This window comes from Nyctereutes procyonoides, unplaced genomic scaffold (genome assembly GCF_905146905.1).
Source record: "Nyctereutes procyonoides isolate TBG_1078 unplaced genomic scaffold, NYPRO_anot_genome, whole genome shotgun sequence".
NCBI classification, from domain to species: domain Eukaryota; kingdom Metazoa; phylum Chordata; class Mammalia; order Carnivora; family Canidae; genus Nyctereutes; species Nyctereutes procyonoides.
This window is the reverse complement of record NW_026575044.1, coordinates 26,391,323-26,414,423: the sequence shown is the minus strand read 5'-3', so window position 1 is coordinate 26,414,423 and position 23,101 is coordinate 26,391,323. Positions and strand designations below refer to the sequence as shown.

At 41.9% G+C, this 23,101-nt stretch overlaps 1 protein-coding gene across 15 annotated transcripts in view; it reads left to right on the top strand.

The window, feature by feature from the left end:
- The window catches only part of FHOD3 (formin homology 2 domain containing 3), a 463,903-nt gene that overhangs the window by 363,919 nt on the left and 76,883 nt on the right, over positions 1-23,101 (top strand). For 11 of the 15 annotated variants that reach the window (XM_055324587.1, XM_055324584.1, XM_055324583.1 and 8 more), the window contains 3 exons: positions 5,220-5,354; positions 8,634-8,684; positions 14,959-15,173. In XM_055324587.1, the coding sequence (XP_055180562.1) occupies positions 5,220-5,354; positions 8,634-8,684; positions 14,959-15,173 (401 nt within the window). The remainder of the gene's footprint in view (positions 1-5,219; positions 5,355-8,633; positions 8,685-14,958; positions 15,174-23,101) is intronic. The other 4 variants (XM_055324588.1, XM_055324579.1, XM_055324589.1 and 1 more) reach the window with 2 other exon arrangements.

Genomic DNA, 23,101 nt, shown 5'->3' with positions numbered 1-23,101 from the left:
ACCCAGCTGGAAGCCACAGTGGGAAGATTCAGATCGAATCCCAGCCCAGTCTAGCCTCTCAGGCCGGGAACTGCCAGTGTCATATTCCAGATCCAGCCTTGGGGACTGCAGCTTAGCTTTTTCTCTGCATTTAGAGGTTTTAGGCTCCCAACATAAAATGACATATGTCGTGTACCCATTATGACACAAATGCTGTTCTCAGCAGACTCATACATAAACTATCATATTAACCTTACAGTGCTTCAGGAGTTGCAAGTATTATTACTACCATTTTACAAACAAGTAAACTAGGCTCACAGGTGTTCAGTGGTTGGCCATGCTCAGGTTTTTCTCTAAGCCTTGTGCTCATTCCTTTTCACCGTAACACTTCATCACAGCAACTTCCAATCACTGTAAGTGTTTTTCCTGGAAAACTTGATATGAAAGATACAGATCTGTGAAAGATGCCTTTATAGGGATGCCTGCGTGGCTCAGTGTTTGCGCATCTGCCTTCAACTCAGGTCATCATTCCAGGGTCCTGGGATTGAGTCCTGCATTGGGCTCCCTGCAGGGAGCTTGTTTCTCCCTCTGCCTATGTCTCTGCCTCTCTCTGCGTGTCTCTTATGAATAAATAAATAAAATCTTTTTTAAAAAGATGCCTTTATAAGGAGAAGAACTTACCATGCTACCTTGAATTTTGGTATTTGGATATTTTTTTTTTAAAGGATGGTTTGGAATAGTCCCCTTTGTATGATTTGAATGCATTCCAGCATTGATATTATATGTTGAGCCTATTTCCAGAAACAGGATTTATGGGACCACAGTTTATATTCTCACATGTTGGGCTTATCCAGGAGACCTAGGGTAATTTAATTTATTAATATTATGTTTATAGCTTTTTGTTTCCAGTATGACCAAATGGATTATATGCATCTAGGACAGAAAAGCTCATGGGGGGTGGGGGTGTCTTTTTTTTTTTTAAGATATTTATTTATTTATTTATTTATTTATTTATTTATTTATTTATTTATTTAAGAGAGATTGAGCCTGAGGGAGCATGAGCAGCGGGGAGGGGTAGAGGGAAAAGCAGAAATCCCTGCTGAGCAGGGAGTCCAGTGTGAGACCTGATCCCAGAACCCTGGGATCATGACCTGAGCTGAAGGCGGATGCTTAACTGAATGGGCCACCCAGGCGCCCTCACGGGAAGTCTTTTAATTCTCCCTTCCTGTTACAGGGATCTGTGTTAGAGTGCTCAGGAGAATAGAATTTGAATTGCTCAAGGTATTTTGTTTCATTTCCAGAAAAGAGGAACCATTCTGCATCGCTTGGAGTTAGCAGCTCACATTTCAGTTCTTCCAAACTGTGAAATGATTAAGGAAGGAGACTTCATGTATTGTTAATGCTGCCCAACAGTGTGTTTGCTGTTGTGTTCTGGCCAGTCAATAGGAGAGCTCTTCTTATGAGGTCCAAGTGGGCAGGAGCACAATCCACAGGAAGGAATGGCTTACCCATTTGACTAAACTGGACACTACTTAATGTTCTTAAGTTCTCGTACTACTTTAATTTTATACACGCTCCAATATTCACAGTTTACAGAAGTAAACGATGTTAATGTACAGTATAGAGAAGCTTCACTGTGACTTCTTTAGCATAGCCACTAATGGCCCATTATTAAGTTACGTGTAAAGTTTTCCCTGATATAAGTGGAAACATTTGGAAGAACAAATTAAAGTCAGAAGTTGGGTGGGGGGGGATGGCAAGGTTCTTACCTTGCTCTTCACCAAAGAGCACAGACCACCAGGTTTGTTCTTGTCTCTTGCCTCTGAAAAGGGAACTCAGAAAGCTGCTACTACTTAAGGAGATAACAACACAGGGCAGGCTGGGGAGCTGGGCTGGATTCAAATTCCCCTTGTGAGGGAAAACAGTTCCTAAAAAAATTCTGTGTAGAGTTATATTTTGCTTTAAAATTCTAGACTTAACTTTAAAAAAAAAAGATTTTATTTATTTATTCATGAGAAACACACAGAGGCCGACATAGGTAGAAGGAGAAGCAGGCTCCCTCTGGGGAGCCTGATGTGGGACTGGATCCCCAGACCCCAGGATCATGACCTGAGCCAAGGGCAGACACTCAACCACCGAGCCACCCAGGTGCCCCTAGACTTAACTTTTGATGTTCACCTAGCTTGGGGCTTCAAAGATATTTGATATTAAAAGAGAAGAACTTTTGATTCTTCAAGAGCAAAAGGATGACTTCAAAAAATATATTCCAGGCTTACAGAAGATTTTAGATAGTGACAGAAAATTTTAGAGCTATAAAGAACATTGCATATAAAATTGAAGCCCTTATTCCTTTAATTTTTTCCTTCCCAGTGATGACCACTTGAAATTGGTTTTTTATAATTTCCATATGTGTTTTTATGTTTTTGCTAAATATAAACATATCCCTAAATAGTGTATGATTTTGCTTTGCATATATTTAAACTTTGTACAAATAACAGTATACTGGTCATATTCTTGAAACTACTTTTCACTGTCAATATATTGCACTTTTTAGAATCACCCATGTCAATCCATTTCACTCTATTCATTTTTCACAGGTATAGAGTATTTCTTTGTAAAAAAAATATACTATGTTTTTGTGTTTCTGCATAGATATTTCTAATCATTAACCATTAACACTACAAAATAATGCAACACATAGTCTTGTGTGTATTGGCCATCTTTAGCATGCAAAAGTTGCTCTCTAGTATAAATCTAAAAGTGGAATTGCTGGGTTGTAGGATATGCACATCTTCAAATGCATTAAGTGCTTCTCCAAAATGATTATATCAACTTAGATTCCCAGAAGCAATATAAGAGAATTCTTGTCCTGTTCTGTGCCAATGCTTCAGGTCATCAGGCATTAGTTTTTGTCGATCTGCAATGTGAGATATCTGAAACAATATATCACTATGGGTTTTTTTTTTATTTTTTTTTAAATTTATTTATGATAGTCACACACACAGAGAGAGAGAGAGAGAGGCAGAGACACAGGCAGAGGGAGAAGCAGGCTCCATGCACCGGGAGCCCGACGTGGGACTCGATCCCGGGTCTCCAGGATCGCGCCCTGGGCCAAAGGCAGGTGCTAAACCGCTGCGCCAATCACTATGGGTTTAACTTACATTCTTTTCCCCTCATTTCTAGTGAAGATGAGCATCATTTGTATTTTTATTGGCCGTTTAATTTTATTCTTCAGCAAAATGTCCATTATCTTTTGCTCATTTTTCCACTGAGTGGGTTTTTTTTTTTCTGATGTAGAGTTGGTTCTTTTTGTTATATGTATACTAATACTTTGTGGTATATGTGTTACAAGTAGCTCCGCCTAGGTGATGGCTTTTCTTTATTCTTAATTTAAATACTTTTAAATGCATGAGAAATTTAAATGTTAATACGTGTAAATGTATCAAGGTTTTCCTGTTTGAGTGCCCTTTTGGCTTCTGATATAAAAATCAGGTTGAAAAAAATGTTATGTCCATAACAATTTCTGTCAATCACTGTGAGAGGTATAGTAAACCAGTCCATTCTGTGGTTAAGGTTGAGCTTCATATAGCAAAAAACTAAACAAATAACAGCAACTTAAGCAAGATAGTCTGGACTTCATTTATGTGAAGGAGAAATCAAATTCTATACATGCCTGAGTGTCTAGGGCTGATGTAGCTCCCTCGTGAGCCTGGAGCATAGGATTTGGTTACTCCCTTCCTGTGGCTTTCAGGAATGGTACTTTCTTCCCTCTACTTCTATCACCTCTGAATGAGAGCCAGAGGCAAGTAGCAGAGAATGGCTGTGGGACTTAGGGCAGAATGTGAGTGATACAAGAGTCACATCTTTCTCCTGCACTAAGGAATCTTGTGTTCTCCACTAGGCAGGCATATTTTCACTGACTTCAAGTAGTATTTTACCCAACCAATATTTCAGAAATAGTTGTATCTTAGTTTTGGAATTTTTTTCAATAAATTAAGGCCTCATTGTCCATACAGATTTGTTTTGTTATGGCCCAGAGGTCCAACAGACTCCTTTTCCCAATAAACTCCCTTCCTATTTTTTACATGCTTATGAAAATTTCCCTTTTCCCACCCATTCCCCTGACTTAACATTTCCAGTGATACCCACCCCTGTGATCCCTCACTGAGGCCTCTCACAGCTGGCTATCCCCATAATGCCATCTTCAGTGGACAGTCCAAATTGTGTGGTATCACCAAGATTCATGTTCTTGGATGCTTCCTGACACAGAATGAAATTTCCTTAATTACAATCAGATTTCAGAATATTGCTGCATCTTTTTTTCTTCATCTGTTATCCCAACCCGTTTCAAGATGATACATTATTTTGAGGAGGTATATTGAGAATCTGGTGTACGTTAAAATATTTTTAGCTTATGTAATATAGAAGAGGTTTTTTCCTTAAAAAGATTTATTTTAATTTAGTTAATTAACATATAGTGTATTAATAGTTTCAGAGGTAGGTTCAGTGATTCATCGGTTGCGTATAACACCCAGTGCTCATCACATCACATACCCTCCTTAATGCCTCACACTCCTTCCCTACAACAACCCTCAGTTTGTTTCCTATACTTAAGAGTCTTTTATGATTTGTCTCCCTATCTGATTTTGTCTTATTTTTCCCTCCCTTCCTCTATGACCTTCTGTTTTGTTTCTTAAATTCCACATATGAGTAAGATCATATGATAATTGTCTTTCTCTGACTTATTTCACTTAGTATATAATACTCTCTAGTTCTAGCCACATTGTTGCAAATGGTAAGATTTCTGTTTTGTTGATGGCTGAGTAAGAAACCAATTTTAGATTAAATGTTGATTCTATAACGTCTTTCCATAGAAAAGTTTTAAAATGTGTATCTCCATGAAGAGAAAGGGAAAGGGAGAGAGAGAGAGGATGAATTTCTATGTTATGCTTATTACTGGAATTCTTTTTGGTAATAACAGCACACATCATTGAAGACTGCTTATATGCCAAGCATGGTGCTTAGTATTTTATACAAATTACCATCCTCCTGTCCTTCTGGCATGTGGAGTTACTAACTTCCATTTACAGGTGAAGACCCTGGGAAACTCAGTAATTTTCACCCAGCAATACCTAGGTACCAGTGAACCAGACCCTCAATTCTAACTGAAGTATGGCTGCTTCCTACTTGGGTACTTGGGTACAGGCAAAGCCACTAAAACATTAACTCTGTATCTTTAGGTCATCACTGAGTGGTCTTCTCACATCATCCTTTAGGCAGCACCAAGAGTCATTGGCAGCAGAGAGAGAGCGGCGGCGGCAGGAGAGAGAAGAAAGGTTGCAGAGAATAGAACGGGAAGAAAGGAATAAATTCAAGTAAGAGGAATTTCAAGATTTTGTAAATAACAAATTGAAAATTAAAGCACATACTTTCCTGCTCTATATGATTACTTCTGGTCTTAAGGGTTTGGTAGTAATATGTTTGCTTTAGATTCTGTCTCTGTTTTTAAGGAACGGTAAGACATTCCTGAAATGGGCTAGCTCTGGCTTGTTATGGCCTTTTCCCTCTAACCATATGGCAGGAAGCACAGAAAGCCAGCCAAATACAATTAGGAATTTGTGTATTTTTGGGTTCTCCATTATCTAAAATGGTCTTATCCAGGCTTTCCTGAAGACAGCCTAATTGTCCTAACTTAATTTGTCATTTCCCCCTAAAGCTACTCATGTTTTATTCATATCCTATTGGATGCCAAAAGAAAATGCTTTTCCCACTTTCTGGTTTGCTTCTTTGCTCCCTGTATCAATCTTCAATATATTTTTTTGAACAATCCTCTCTCCTCGTCTGGAGGAGAAAGCCGTTCTGCCGATGACTCCCAACCCACTGATCTCTTTGGTCTCCCTCCAGCTCCAAGGCTGTGTTCCTGTCTCAGGCTGTCTGCCCCCGCTGCATCCAGTGCCGCTCCATTTCTCCTCCAGCTCCAGCTTGTGCACCTGTTCTCCCCAACCCCCTGGTCAACTTCCTTCTGCTTCTCTCTCCTGAGCTTCATGCTGTGCAGTGCTCTTTGGACACCTGCTGTGTCTTTCCTTACACATTTCATTCCTTCTACTCTTCCTTCCCCTGCTTCCTCTCCTCCTCCTAATCTCTCCCCTTGTCATCTTTCCAGTCATCGCTGTGAGACCTTCTATGTTATTTCTTGTTTTCATTTCTCACCCCATCTTCACTTCCTGTTTCCTCAGTTCAATTTCTTTGGCAAACAATATTTCCTTCAGTTACTCCCACTTAAACCCACAAGAGTATAAAACATTGTCAATGAGGGTTTACAGGTGCAGTAATGTTTTTCCAGAACACACTGCAGATGGGTGCAGATGGATTTACTGAAAGTATAGCAGAGCATAGAAAATAAAGCCCAAGCTTTCTGGCTAGAGGAACAGGAAAGGAGACCCAAGGAAGCCAGAAGATTATAGGAAAGTCACAAAGAGTAGAGAGATCAAGTGAGCACTCCTGAGCTCGTTTCCAGTTTGTGCACATGTGGCTTAAAACCTAAAGAATATAGTACAGACTTTGAGAACTAAATACAGAGTGGACCAGACTGGCCACTGGGTGGGTGCACACAAGGGTTTGATTTGTTAAAAAATCATTTTTAACAAAATGATGTTAAAAAAATCATTTTTAACAAAATCATTTTAACAAATCATTAAAAAATATTTGAAAACTGAGTTAATATTTTAGCCAATGTCAGAGGCAGTCAGAACTTGCAGGCTGAACCTAACCTTGTTGATGGCCTGCTAAAGGAAAATAAGATTCTTCGTAGAATTCAAGCAAGACCCAGAGTCTCCTTTCAAAATATTTAAAATGTTCTGAATGCAATCCAGAGTAACTTATCACAAACAAAAAATCCAGGAGAATCTTAAAGGAATAAGAGAATCAAAATATGCTAACTGTAAAAGGACATAGATGTCATTATCAGACAAAGACTGTAAAGCAGCTACTATAAACGTGTTCTAAAAAGTAAAGGCAAATACTTTTGAAGCTAATGAAAAGATAAGGCTCTGCAAATAAAAGCTATAAAGAAGAATCAAAAGGAAATACATATAGAACTGAAAAATACAGTAATCAAAATAAAAATTCATTGGATGGGTTCAGTAGCAGAATGGAGATGAAAGAAGAAAGAGTCAGTAGATTGGAAGATAGAACAATAGAAATATTATCCAATCCAAAAAATGAAGCAAAACATTGGGGAAAATGTACAGTCTCTCAGGGACCTATAGGAAAATAACAGAGTGCCTTGCATTCATGTATTTAGAGTTCCAGAAGAACAGGACAAGAATGCACTGTACTATATATTAAACTGTATGTATGTATGTAGGCAGAGACTGTGCTTGTAACTATCAATATTTGCTCTTGGTCCAAGTGGGTCTCACTTCTCATTTAAGACACCAAGAGATCCTGGCAAGACCCTGTCCAAGAAGGACTGCTGATCATTAGGACAGACCACATATAACTATTAATTATGAAGACTATAATTCCTTCCTAAAAGTCTTAGGGTGTAAATGAAAAGAAATTCAAAAAGGAAATAGGAAAAGCTTTATCAAGTAGTCCCTGGGATTACCCAAATGCCTGACCTTTCTTCAGGCATTTTACTGATTTAAGTTATCCAGGCTTCTTGTGCTTTTTTTCCTGTAAAACATCCTTGTCTATTGTTATTGTTGTTGAATGTGGTCTTAAGCTTCCTGGGTTATGGGACATATTATTTCTAGTGTGGAAAATGATGAGGACAGGTGCTTATAAATGGTAACAAATCTGGGTCTTTGTTGCATTTTCTTCCTCTCCTAATCTGCTTTAGTTGCTCTAACTTACTGCCCCTTTCTATCCTGTTGCCAGTGCTTGGAGGGGTAGCATTCTTCAACTACATTGTGAAGTCCAATTTAGAAAACATGAAGTCATAGTTTTTCAGGAAAATAAGTGGTCCACTGAGAAGTGGCTGATCTTAAGTCTTAAACTTAGATTCAAGCTGGAATCTCACCAGCAGGAGCAGAACAACAAACATTAGAGTTGGACAAAGTTTGGCAACTCATGAGTGCAGACAAGAGGATGCACAGAGCGAGAGCTTCCCATGATCCCTGCCTAGAAACTGGGAATGTGAGGGGGTGCAGAGAAAGAATCCTGCACTATGGGATGAATGTCCAAACTATAGAGTGCAACATGAAATGGCCATGATGCCTGGACTCACCCAGATGTAATTCTTGAGATGAAAGTCGTGGAGCCTACCAGACCTTGATTGGATGTTACTCGTCTCTGAAAGCTCTTGCTTGCTTGTAGTTGCCATATGTCACGTATGTACTGTTTCATATTTTAAAAAGCTTTTTTTCTTTTCCCCTCTCCCCTCATATACCTAAACTCTTCTTTCTGTACTTAGTAGAATCTCCCATGTTCTCATCCTGGTGCTTTTATAGGAAATCCGTTATATTTAGTACTTTTAAAGTGTAGTACCTTGATATTTGTTGTTTTTTAAAAAAATCGAACACAATTATTTTCCATTTCTGAGGCAATAGAGTTTTTCGTGATACACTGTTAATAATTTCTTGGCAATTTCATGAGCATCTAATTCTGTTATTTTCCTTCCCTATTTTGTTTCTTCTGCATATTTCCATTAGCCGAGAGTATTTAGACAAAAGAGAAGAGCAAAGGCAAGCAAGAGAAGAAAGGTGTGTATATTTCTTCTTTCCCATTGAAACCAAATGGCACTTGACTTTGCATCCTTAACCAAGCATGCTGAGGAAACTGTGCTAATTAAAATAAATAGCTTCACTAAAGACGCCTAAGACTTTGGGTAACTGGTATTTTGTATAATAGAGTGTCCTAGTTATCTAAAATTTCCATGAAAATTTAGATTTACTATTTAATGCCATCATGGTGTGAGACAAATGCCTGTTCCTGCGACTCCTCTCCAAATGAGCACATTAGTTTAGCGTATTGACATATGGTGATATCCTGAACTACCACTACTGAGCCTAGGGTAGATATCCCTCTTGTGTGCTTCCAGATCACTCGTTCAGTATTCCTTTAACAAATGTTTTCGTTTTGTTTTTTAAGATTTTATTTATTTATTCATGAGAGACACATAGAGAGGGGCAGAGATACAGGCAGAGGGAGAAGCAGGCTCCCTGCGGGAAGCCTGATGCGGGACTTGATCCCAGGACCCTGGGATCACCACCTGAGCCAAAGATAGATGCTCAACCACTGAGCCACCCAGGTGCCTCCCTTTAACAAATATTTGAATGTACACACCATGCCAGGCACTGACTGAGGCAGCAAACATTCCTGAGACTCTTGCAGGATAAAGCTGATTACTTACCTGTCTCCCTACTAACTATTCTCAGTTCCAGGATGGCAGGAACCATGTCACGTTTTCCTTGTTCCAATGCCCTTCATAGTGCTTAGCACATGGTAGGCACTTAAGAAGGTTATATGGAATAAATGAGCAAATGAACCAACAGCTTTATATAAAATATTAAGCTGTAAACTATTTTGTTTTTTCAATGGCACCATGCTTTGAATCCCACTAAAATATACAAAGTGAATGTATTCTATGTCTGATAAACTAAGCAAAAGAAACTGGTTTTGGAAGTAAACCGGCCTGTTTTGACCCTGGAGTTATTCCCTCTACCACCAGATGGCGGTAGTACACGGAGCAATGGAAAGGCTGATTTCACACTAGAGCCCGTTGAGAACCTCACCATTTATGAACTATGCCAATAAGTGGAACTTTGCTGACTTTTCTAGACACCTTCAGCTAAGTAGTTCAAGACAGTCTGAGGGGAGAGAAGAATGGAGTATGCCTGTGTTCAATTAAAAAAATAGATGCTTAGGTCAGCCTTATAAACAAAAATATGGCATTGCTTTAATTCCAGTGTTTTATTAGATTATTGACATCATAATAACCAGTTGTGGCCAGCAAATTTAGAGTGAAAGAAACAAGAAACTTTTTTTTTCTAATTCATACCCATTTTTGACATTGGAGGACATAGACTTTTACTGAAAATGCTTCCGACTTTATGCCCAGGCTTAAGAAACCAAATTTTATTTTCATTTTTAACTTTCCCTCCAGATTCTGCCTTTTTTTTTTTTAAGCTTTTGACAACTTGACTGTCAAGTTATGTCTGCATAAGCAAGGCTTAAAAGTTTCTGGGGAGATACCAAAGTCTCTACTGGTTTCAGACTGATTTAAAAATGTTCCCAAACCACTGAAGGCTACCTCTTTCTGGATATCAAAGCACAGCATCACTAATGTGGTGGAAAACCTATACATAGGGGTGTTTGCCACTCATTTCCTGGCGCTTCTTGTTCTGACATCAGTCCTTGCCCCTTGCCATCCATCTGCTGGGGCCTTCTTCACTGGTGCAGGGGTGGGCTCTCCATGGCCTCATGTGGGCCCCATCTCTGCTTACATGGAACACTGTGGAAGCAGCCAAGAATTTCCCTTTGGTTTGGACCAACCACTTTTCTTGGTTAGTTGGCTTCTTAAATTACCTGGTGAAGAAAGGAGAGAGAAATATAAACTTTTGTTCCTGTTTGGAAAGTTGTTGGGGATTTCTAGTTGACCAGGAAAAGATAAGATTTCCAAATATAATGGGATTCAGAAATGGATGGAGAAAATGGAGATCAGAGGTGGAAAGATGTTTAGAAATAAGGAAGAGGACTCCATCCAGAAATGTAAAAAAGAAAACAAAATTGTTTGTTTGTTTGTTTGTTTGTTTAAAGAGAGAGACAGAAAGCAGTGGAAAGGGCAGAGAGTGAGGGAGAGAGAGACTTAACCAGACTCCCCACTGAGCATGAAGCCCCACAGGGGCTCGATCTCATGACCCTGAGATCACTACTGAAGCCAAAAACCAACAGATACTTAACCAACTGCACTACTCAGGCACCCCTAGGAACTCTTGGTAGAGCCAGGTATGTTTGTTGGGTCCCATGTCTCTTACTCTAAATGCAATGACTCAGAGAAAAATGACCGGAGTCATAGAGAGTTTTTTAAGGTTTGTATCATCTAGTGCAACAAGATGAATGTGGTTTTGCTATTTTGAGGTGTAATGGTCATCCAGGCACATTTGGTTTTATGTTGATTTATTTCATATTATCTCATTCTGTAATCTCCGGCAAACTATTCTATTGACAATGGTGCAGACCCAGAATAAGATTCTATTGAGGTGATACTTCTAATTTTTTTTAATATTAGAAGAAAGGCTCTATCTGATCATGATGAAGTAACATTCACAAATAATCTTTTTAAAGGAATAAGAAGGAATGAGATCCAGGCTGAGCATATGTTGGGGTAGGGTCAGGGCAGAGATTAGTCTGAAGGGAATGGCATAGGAAATGCCTATGGGAAGCAGGGGTTATGGGAACAGAGTGCAAGAGGAAAGGTCAGGACTGGGCTAGGATTTGGGAAATTAGGCATGAAAGTGATCAGTGAAGCAGTAAGAGAGGATTCTGAGCATTGCTTAACAGGTCTGAAGACAGAATAGAACTTAGAAGGAGCCAGATTTCAGTTTAATGTAAGGGAGAGTTCCCAAGTAGGAGAGTGGCAGGAAAAGCCATCTGTAAGTAGGTTTAGGTTAGTCTAAAGTCAACAGTTTCCATAGGGCCCTATGTATGTCCCGGACTGCCATACTAGCCCCTGCAGCCCATGACCTTAGCGGATGTGTGAATTCATTCCTAAGGTTTGTTTGCCTATCTCTCCCATTGAACTGTGAGCTCCACGAGGATGGGGACTTTCTTGTTTATTATTAAATTTCTAGTACCTACAGCAGCTCTTAGCACATGACAGGCACTTGACAAATTTTCAATAAATAATGAAAAGATGAATGAATAAACAAAAATATGGACAGAAGTAGGATAAATGGAAATGTTTAGATGAAAGTGGGAAAGGTGAAAAGTCTTTTCTTAAGGCTGTGGTCTGTGGATAGAAAACCCAGCACCTTGTACACAGAAAATTTCAGGAGAGTCTATCAGTTGGGGAGCTGTGTCGCAAAGCCACAGGGACATATGACCGTCATCTCATGGGCTGCTGGGCTCCTGGGATCAAGTACTACTCGGCCTCTAAGTGACTCAGGGTGTGTCTGTAAGGGAAGGTTGTGACATGGGGTGGGCTTCCTCCACAGGGACTGCCAGAGGTTGCCATGGGTCAGGAGGGGTTGCTAAGCTGTACAGCTCTAAATGCCAGATGGCTTAGTGCTTCCCAAGCATGCTGGTTCCCCTCACCACTCTGGCCCATTGCAGATGAACACTGGCACTGCTTTTTCACAAAGATTTAGTGACTCTTGACCTTGGTGCCCCCTTGTCTATGCCATTTTAAAATGTCTTTAATTGTAGGGCCACCTGGGTGGCTCAGTCTGTTAAGTGTTCGACTCTTGGTTTTGGTTCATGTCATGATCTCAGGGTCGTGAGGCTCCACAAAGTGTTTGGAGCCTGCTTAAGATTCCCCCTCCCTCTCTTTCTGCCCACTGTCCCCACTCACATGCAAATGTGCATGCATGCTCTCTCTCTAAAAAATAGTCTTTAATTGTGGCAAAATACACATTATACCAGATTTACCATTTTAACCATTGTAAGTGTACAATTCAGGAGTGTTAGGTATGGTCCTATTGCTGTGTGATCCATCTCCAGAACTCATTTCATCTTGTAAAACTGAAACTTTATACCCAGCTAAAGAGTCCCCAGACCCCCTCCTTGTCATATTTGTCTACCAGATAAATCTCAGAATTCATATTAAATCCTTGACTCTTCCCATGTCCTCTGGGTCCTCGAGGATGGCGTCTATGAGACAGAGTGTGTACAGGAAACCTTTGACTCATATCTATCCAGAATCTGGATGAGCATCCCTTGCAAAGTGGGTTGAACCCTTTGGCTGCCCACACATACCTGCTAGTCTGGCTGCCCGCAGGTAGGGGTATGGAGAGACCAGGTCCAGTGCTGGGCCGCCTGAAATGAAGGTCATAAATGGGTTGTCCTCCTGGCTTGAAGCCTTGGACCTACATCGGTCTCCTTGTCTGCATTTCATTCCTTGGCTGCCCCTTTCTCCTGTTCCAGAAGGCTTGGACTCAGCGTGTGGATGCCTTCCAAACCCCTCCTAGGCTCGCAGCTTTCCTGGCCTTGAATGTGCCATCACCTCATTTAGAACATGCCTTCTGTTGGGCTTCTGACTCTTCCCCTCAAGGTCACTTTCCTCCAAGATTCCATAGCCAGGTGATTTTCCTTGCTGGTCCAAGTGAAGCTCAGAAATAGCTCTCCAACCTTTTGAGAGGTGACATTGTTGGCAAGGACAGTCCAGAGTTTCTAGAGCTTTCTGTTCCTTCACCCTGTAGCTGTGAGGCAGCTGCTCCTCCAAACCATGCCCCAGACCTTTGTGTATGTAGACCCCATCACATGTCTTTTATCAGAGATTCCCCGTGAGAGGAAGCTCACTCCCCCCGAAAGTGTAATCCATGTATTCACCATCCTGGGTGCCCACTGCTGCAAGGAGACCTCTGCAGGCAGGGTGCTGCCTCTCAGGCTCGTCGTTGCATGCCTTGCCTGCTTCGCCTGGGCCGGCAAATGCAAGACGCCAAGGGAAAGAACAAAGGATGGCAATCTTCTGTTCTCAGAAATCCTATTATCTGCTTGTTGAGAACAGACACACACATGTGAAAAGACGGCTAAATATGCCAGGCAGTAAATGTAAAATGCCATCTGAGTTGAATGGACTACATATCCGACATGAGTTCAGAGGCAAGGCCAAGATCACTTCCAGCTGTGGTGGTCAAGGCAGGCCTCACTGAGGGAGACACGCGTGCAAGCCTGGGCTGCGGGGCAGATTGCCTTTGGACCAGCAGGGAGAAGGGGTGATGACCACGGACGTGGGGGAGCCACACCCACCTTACGGATGCATGAAGAAATGCATGCTTTCTAAAGGGTTCCTGTGTGCGCTCTGCCTTTCTTATGCGGGTGACGCAGGAATGCTGTGTGCCGTGTTGGGGGAGGGCTTTGGTGGGCTAGAGTTGGGGGGCTTGCCCACTGGGAAGGAACTGAGGCAGTGGATCTGGACGGGTGTGAGCGAGGGTCTTCAATAACCTGTTCCAAAGTTTAGTGGTTGGTAAGACAGAAACCTGCTACAACTGAATTCGTAAATTTATTTCTGAACAAATGATGGTGGGTAAAATTAGCAGACATCTGGAAGAGGCACATATTTCAAAGTTATTTTGGTCTGATCTATAAAGCGCACTATGAGGAATATGATTGGTAGCTGGTCTTAATAAACAGTTAGTGGGTTCTGCCTGCCTGAAATGCAAAACAGATGTATCTTTGTTCTTTTAAACTGACTTTGATGAATAAACTATATGTGACGTCAGGTCCCAGCTATTGGATGTCTGAGCCCTACTCAGAAATATTTTAGAATATAAAAAAGTTTCCATGGTCGACACTGAGAGAACAAAGTGAATTCCAGTCGCATTGCTGTTAGCATTGAAGCAGGTTCAGAAATCCAGGGAGGGCTTCGTCCAACAACCCCTTTTGGTATTTTGGGGGCATTGTTTCTCTCCACCACACCAAGGCACCCTCCCATCTCACAGCTGCAGGCTCTGAGTGCGTGTGGTTTTCAGCTGTCACTGCTGGGGCTTTGTAATGGGCATTATTGCTGTTTTGCTTATTTGTACAAATGTTTCCTAAAAGAGCAAAATCGGATTCTGCAGCAGTGATCCAGTATCTGGAGACTGTGTGATGTTGCCATTTCTCCCAATTTGTTTGGTTATGAATGATGCGGGGTTTTTAATCATTAGCATCTTGGCTTTGCTGGCTGTTTTTGGCAGACTGGCCCTCCAGCCAGCCCTGTGCTGTGCTCTGTGCATCAGGAAACCAGCTCACTCTGCAGGTGTTTCAGCCATAAACAAGCATCGGCCACGGGCTCCTCTTTCTTTTTACGGAAACCCTTTGGAATTTAACTTTCAGATACAAATACTTGGAGCAGTTGGCAGCGGAGGCACACGAGAAAGAACTGAGGAGCCGGAGTGCGAGCCGGGGCAGAGGTGACCTCTCCTTGGACCTGACCTCCCCGGCGGCCCCTGCCTCCCCGACCCCTCTGCACCGCAGCCCTCCCTCTCTAGACTCACAAGAGGCTCTTGAGGGATCCTCCTCCTCTCCAGGAACACCTCAGCATCCCCAAGGTGAGTGCTGGGAGAGTGGAGGGAACACCCATGGGGTAATTCCTGTTCGGCTTCTGGGCAGTAGGGACCATTACTACATGCAAACTGGTACCAAGTGGCAACTAAGAGTAAACTCCAGGCAACTGCGCTCACACATAAACCAGCTGCCTTCAGAACCACTTCTGTTAAAGCAGAATTATGTATGAAGATTGTCAATGCATAGTCATTGAGAAGGGTGCATATTGAAATTAAGGCTTAGTTGGCCATTTCTTCCTAAATCAAAGAGTAGTAACTTAGTTCTCTATAATTTGGATATTATTTATTTATTGGCTCTGCCCAATAAGGTGGCCGCTTTAAATTGTCCTGACCCCAGGAATTGTGGGTCTGTTTTAAATTAAACTGATGGAGAATAAAATGAATCAAAGCAAGCAAGAAAAAAAAATGTGGACCTAGTGGAAATAGAAGTTAAACCCTGAAGCAGGAAAAAGAGAAGATAGTAGCGATCACTGGCGCGTGTGGTGTGGGTGTAGATGCTTGTGTGCAGACAGACAGGCTCTCCCTGGAGAAATTGTCTGTCATCTTAGCTTTATTTGGAGAAAAACAGTGCTGAATGCTGCAGCCTGAGAACATCAGCTGTTTCCCTGATTGCTCTGAGAACGGCGAGTCGGTTTTCTCTCACATTAACAGAGAGGATGGGTCTTGGGCACTGCCGTCTACACTGCTGAGCCTGCAGCTAGCACTATTCAGTTTGACTGGGTGTTATGGCTTGCAGCCTGACTGAGGCTTGGCCAGCTGAAGACAGCAGAGAAGCCCAACTTTTAACTCTCCGAGAGCTGACTAAATATGGCGTAAAGTTTCAGTTCCACAAGGCAGGACTGCATGACCTCAGCAGAACTGGACGTGACAGAGCAATCTTGTCCAATTCTTTGCGGGCTCTCCAAGCCCTGGGGCTCATTCTGCAGGAGCGGGCTGGGTTCACCGCTGCCTTCCATCACGTCCAGTGCCTGCCGGTCCCCGAGCCATGGCAGATGGTCCCAGGCAGATGGCCCGGTCATAGAGGAGTAACGTCGGTCTTCAAATCCTGAGACTCAAAGAGTCAGGAAAACAGACTGTTCCCTGACTGCCCTGTGCTTTCCAGACCCTGCCTGGTATCCCCGCTCTGAATTGTGGTATTTGCAGAGGCGATAGGAAAAACATTCCCCTGCGAAGTTGTGGGTCAGCACTTAATCTTGGGGCTTTGCACTCTAAGAGTTGTACCCTCTCCAGTTTACAGAAGGGTTGTCTAAACAGCCCTAAGCCTAAAGGGAATCGTTGGTCTCTGTAAATACTGTTTGTTCTCAGAACTTTTAATCTTCTTGATGTCTGTCACAGAAAGATAGGCCCTTAAGTACTTTGCCCAGCAATGGTCACTTTTGAGGCTGTTCTACCCAATTAAAAAGGCAGAATATATATTTTCAAAGATTTTGTTTATTTGAGAGAGAGAGAGAGAGAGAGAGAGAGAGAGAGAGCGCGCGCAGGAGCAGGGGGTGGGGCAGAGGAAGAGGGAGAAGCAGACACCCCGCCAAGCAGGGAGCTCTAAGCAGGACTCGATCCCAGGACCATGACCTGAGCCAGAGGCAAACACTCAACCGACTGAGCCACCCAGGTGCCCAAAAAGGCAGGATATTTTAAACTTCAATAAGAACACAGGAAATACTTATTTGGGGTACATGCAGTATTCACTGGAGGGAAATTTTTTTTAATTTTAAGATATAAATTTATTAATACTGTGAATCTAAGTTTTATTTTTATAAATTTATTTTTTATTCATGTTCAATTTGCCAACAAATAGAATAACACCCAGTGCTCATCCCGTCAAGTGCCCACCTCAGTGCTTGTCACCCAGTCACCCCCACCGCCCTGCCCACCTCCCCTTCCACCACCCCTAGTTCGTTTCCCAGAGTTAGGAGTCTCTCATGTTCTGTCTCCCTTTCTGATATTTCCCACTCATTTTTTCTCCTTTCCCTATTTATTCCCTTTCACTATTTTGTATATTCCCCAAATGAATGAGAACATATAATGTTTGTCCTTCTCCGATTGACTTACTTCACTCAGCATAATACCCTCCAGTTCCATCCACGTTGAAGCAAATGGTGGGTATTTGTCATTTCTAATGGCTGAGTAATATTCCATTGTATACATAAACCACATCTTCTTTAGCACTGGAGGGAAATTAAGTTATTTCAGTATGCTTTCAGAAAGACCGTGTCATTTTCCTCTCCGGAGAGGGAACTCCTAGAAAGTGAGAGAATGTTTGAGTGAAATCACCCCACATGCATCTGAAATAGGAATTCCAAGCTTGAAATGAGATATAATTAGAAATTAAGGAAATAGCACCATATGATGTTTGCTTTATTCAAATAAAACCAGAGCAGTGGTTCTTGTGGAATCTGGAAAAGTGGTCTGTTGTATGTTAAGTAATTCTCCAAATCAATCGGAACCAGCAAAGTAACCTAATGTCTGTGTCCTGATACATCACTGAATTATACAGTTGGCAATTATAAGCGTATAAGAAGAAATGCTGTGAGAGGATTGAATCAGAAAGGTGCTGAGACTTCCTGCTGCTTTGGAGACCTTTGCCCTCATGGCAGAAACACAAAGGTGGAATGGCAGCAGGGTTTTCCTCAGCCTAGCTTGCGATCGTTCTCTGAGACATTCTGCTAACATCCAATTAATAGTCTGTTTTTGTTTTTTTTTTTTTTAAACCAGGTCCCGTTTTTAAATGCTCAAAGTAACTGTTTTGCTTGTCCCTAACATTTACCACATCTGGGAGAATAAAAAAATCTATTCACACATCCAGATGTTCTACTCCAAACACCTGGCACTATGTGGTCCAAACGTGCCCGGGGTTGACTGACTTCTTCATTCTCTCTGCTTATGGAATCATATGATGATAATCTTCACATCTCTGTAGTGCTCTGCCCCTCCCTCCCAAATGCTACTATTCAACACCTGCTCGGGCGTCTGAGTAAGCAGGGGAGATGCTATTATCCATATTTGACTGAGACTCAAACGGGCAGGGGCACCATTTGCAGATCTTGTTGACACCATACTGGGGATAGAACCCATCTTTTAATGCTCAGTCCAGCCACTTATCAGGGCATCATGGCACCCCAGTATTTGTGGTGGTGTTCACATGACTGCCACACTATCCCTTTGCTTCTACCCCTTCCCCAGTATGTGTATGAACCACAGCCTGCATTTCAGAGTGATGTTTGCAAAGAAAAGGAAAAACAGGTATTTGTTACGAATCTATATATCTTAGGATTAAAGGCTATTTTATGGGTTTTTTTTAAAAATTAAAGATTCTGGAGAATTTTTACTGACAGAAGATAGGAAAACATTAAAAACTTCTTTACCTTTGCTCTTACAGAATACATTTAGAAAGAAGGGTAAATGGGGGGTCCCTGGGTGGCGCAGCGGTTTAGCGCCTGCCTTTGGCCCAGGGCGTGATCCTGGAGACCCGGGATTGAATCCCACGTTGGGCTCCCGGTGCATGGACCCTGCTTCTCTCTCTGCCTGTGTTTCTGCCTCTCTCTCTCTCTCTTTCTGTGTGTGACTATCATAAATAAGAAAGAAAGAAAGAAAGAAAGAAAGAAAGAAAGAAAGAAAGAAAGAAAGAAAGAAAGAAAGAAAGAAAAGAAAGAAAGGTAAATGTTAAAATACCAATAGCATTATGTGCCATCTAGTGAGATCTTTCAGCCAAAAACTTTCCCAGCTAAATCTGCTGTAACTTTTGTATAACTTATGCCACTACCCCCACCATCAAGTAAATGTGTGCTTGAATTATTTTTCCATCTGGCCCTCTTGTGGCTGGCTCACAGCAGATGTTTGTCCCAATACTGCCTAGACTTAGTGGTGATGGTCTGAATATTTTTCCTCTGTGTGAAACTACCAGGCCCAAGTGAGGAACACACACACGCACGTGTTCTCATTTGCACTGTGCTGCAATTAATGGAGACGATCAGCCCCCAATTTAGGTAAACACGAAGGGCCTCTCTCTCCATTGCTTTGATTATCTCTTACTTTCATGGAACCCTGGTGGTATAGATCAGACTATCTAATAAGCTTACTTCCTTTTATTTTAAGAAACACAGATGTCTCTGGAAATAAATTTTTCTCACTAATTAGAAAAAAAGTTTCAGTATTCATCTTAGGATAGAATTCTTTGCTATGACTCTTAAGGAAGTTACTGAGGGAATAATCTGTGTGCCCACAAGTGAAATCATTTTAGCAAAGTAACCTGTTATCCCAGTGGGTATCATATTTCCATAACCTATTTCGTGGGAACAAAATGGAGAAGCCATCCATCTCAAAACCAGGTGTTGATGTTGGTCCCTGCAGGGTGGCCCTGTGCGGAACTGCCTTTTCTGGAGGCTAGAGCTGTGTGGCTTTCTTGCTCCTTGGCTGGTACACCTGAGTCCTTCCCAAGGCCAAGAGGAGAGAAATTGCCTTAGCAGTTAGAAAGCAGCTGCTGTTGTCAAGAGTTCGCAAGTGGCTTTTACCCACTAATGGAGCCCTGAAAGCATACATAATAGATTATTTTTCTTATTTTTAGTTCAGTTCTCTCCACATTGCACACAGAAATAATACTTTAGAGAGCTTTTGAAAATTTTACCACACTATATTAATTTTATGTCAGGAAAAAAATATGTTCAATGGTGGTTTTTTTTCTTCCTGTACCTGGGTTCCAGAAATTTCCAAATGTCTTACTGCTGGGCCTTAGAGATATAAAATATTCCCTATATGGCCATGGCCTACTCACCAGCATTCATCTGGAGGCTTTTACAGAAATTATTGACATTCTATACTGATATTTTCTCTCACAGATCCAAGCTTTTAAAGTGCTGGTAAATAGGACTCTTCCTCTAGCTTCCTTATCCTCTCACCTGGAAACAAAATATAGACCTATAGTTATATCCTGAAATGCTCTGTTGGCTTAAATGAATAATCACTTTCACGTAGGCAGCATTCATCATCACAGCTGTTGTCATTGTTACCAGTCATTGAGCACCTTTGTCATCTTGTGTGACATGTTTTGGATCTCCTTCAGGTGTAGACACTCTCTTAAGTTACCCAATCCACATGGCAGAAATCAGAAACATCTGGTGTCCTGTTTCCAGTTGGCACAGTAGCGATGGAATATCATCAGTCATCAGCCTAATGCATGTTGGTTCCCTTGCATAAAGCTTTTGGACACCTCCAGTCCAGTATTTCACAAATTGGCAGGAAACTAGATTCCTTGTGGTTCTGTGACTCGGGGCGGCCCCACCTCCCCACAACTCACCTGACTGCTGCTACTTGCTGACATTTGGTCAGTTAGACAAAATCTCTCAGAAGCTCTACCCAAGGCCAAGACACTGCCTGCTACACCTGCTGTGGAACTGCTTTGAGAGACTTTGCAAAACATTGGGTTTTCCTGCCTTCCTTTTTCTCTGTCTCTAAAAATGGAAAGGAGCAAAACTTTCCCTTTTTCCCTCCTATAGAAAATGACAGTTGCCTGCAGCATGTTTTCATGCATTTTAAAACATAGTCTTGAATCCTTTTGAAGTAGATCAAGTATGAGTCTTAATTTTGCTTAAGTGAAGACAAGGCACAGAATGGCTTTGGAAAAGTTGTTAAAGAATGGTATTACTTGATCGACGTGATCCCTTCTTTTTTTTTAATTTTTTAAAATTTTATTTATGATAGTCACAGAGAGAGAGAGAGAGAGAGGCAGAGACACAGGCAGAGGGAGAAGCAGGCTCCATGCACCGGGAGCCCGACGTGGGATTCGATCCTGGGTCTCCAGGCAGGCCAAAAGGCAGGCGCCAAACCGCTGCGCCACCCAGGGATCCCGATGTGACCCCTTCATAAGTAGTAGTTAGGTATCAAAAACTCTGAAGGGTCTAAGACTTTACCAACTTATAAGTTAATAAGTTATCCTGCCACAATTTTGTGGATGGAGGCACAAAACATGAAACTTCAAGGTCAGAGACAATGGACTTTACTACTTGTAGCAATAGTGGTAGCCAGAGTATCAGCGCTTGTGCCATTTCTCCAAGCCTCAGTTCCTACGAGTTGATGTGGATAACCTTAAATGATAGCTGCACACACAGAGAGGAACCTTGAGCTTAGGGACCCCAAATCTTTTATAGTGGACAGGAAACATGTCTTCCCTTTGTCCCAGGGGGAGACATTATCTTTATCACATAGAGCTATAAACCAGCCAATCCTTGCTCCAGAGGGGAGACACCATCTCTGTCTTCCAAGGCTATTGGCTATGCACACATCCTTAGAAAGATATCCCAGAACCAAGACTCTTAGTACTTCTGTTTGTAAGACTCCAGAAACATGAGAGACTCATGGAGAATTGTTTCCAGGCTTTGGATTGTAATGTTTTGTTTTTTATATAAATTTATTTTTTATTGGTGTTCAATTTGCCAACATATAGAGTAATACCCAGTGCTCATCCCGTCAAGTGCCCACCTCAGTGCCCGTTACCCAGTCACCCCCAGCCCCGCCCACCTCCCCTTCCACCACCCCTAGTTCGTTTCCCAGAGTTAGGAGTCTCTCATGTTCTGTCTCCCTTTCTGATATTTCCCACTCATTTTTTCTCCTTTCCCTATTTATTCCCTTTCACTATTTTTTATATTCCCCAAATGAATGAGACCATATAATGTTTGTCCTTCTCTGATTGACTTATTTCACTCAGCATAATACCCTCCAGTTCCATCCACTTCGAAGCAAATGGTGGGTATTTGTCATTTCTAATGGCTGAGTAATATTCCATTGTATACATAAACCATGGATTGTGATGTTTTTTAACCAACATTTACAAATTTGCATCTTAAAATCTGTTTAATGGAAACAAAGTATTCCACTTCAGGAGTTAGCTTGTTGTTCTTAACAAAAAGAAAGAGCATCCAGAGTTGCAAGACCCAGTTTCATGCAGGCACTCTGGGGTGAATGAGCTTGTCTCCATCTGGAGGTGCTAATGGGGAATCTGGAAAGACATCAGTGTCTTTCATCCCAGGTGGGAGCCTGGGATAAATGCTCCCAGGAATAATCAGGAGGCCTTCACAGGTAGGGACACTGAGCATTCTTCAGGCAGTGTGGTACTTTGAATTTCCAGAGCTGTTGACTAAGAACTGAGATTTCTCAAAGACGAATAACTACCTGGTTCCTTGTAGCATTCTTAACTGTGGTTAGGACCTTAATCACCACTCTGACACTCCACTTTTCCCTCCAGCACCCCTGCCCTCATCTCTACCACCCCTGCCTTTCCCCTACTCACTCCAATTAGGCATTTGTGCAAAATGATACACCATTTGCCATGTGGCAGGATAATCACAAATTAGCTTTCCAGTCCCTAAAAGTATGCTTTTCAAGAGAACTCTTGGGGTCAGTGACCCTACAGTGCATCTTACTTGCCTCTGAACATGGCAGGAATCTTTAGAGCCTTCTGAAGCTGGAACATCCTCTGAGAAAGCTGTCTCTGCCAGATACATTTGGAAGTTCCAGAAGATTATCCATCAGTTCTTGGTCCCTGGTCTAGATACTCTCCAGACTCAGAATGTTATTTGGCTTTCTTATCTTCTGCATTTCTCATCACTGTTTTCTCATCATTTATCTCAGTCTTTCTCATCATTCTGTTTTAGTCTTTTTACTGACACTTCTCCTGCCTTCCTTCTAAGTGTTGGGTTCTCCAAAGACTCCTTTCCCAGCAACTCCTGTTTTTATGCCTAACTTCTGGCTGTTTTCTCATATCCTCAGCTGTGATTTTTAACTATCTTCCATGTGATGGAAACCGCCAGGTCTGCATCGCCAGCCTTGGCCTTCTTGAACTTAGGACATGTGTATCCAGCCTTCTTAAACATCAGCATTGAATCCTCCTCAGACATGTCACACTCAACAGGTGCCAATCAGGG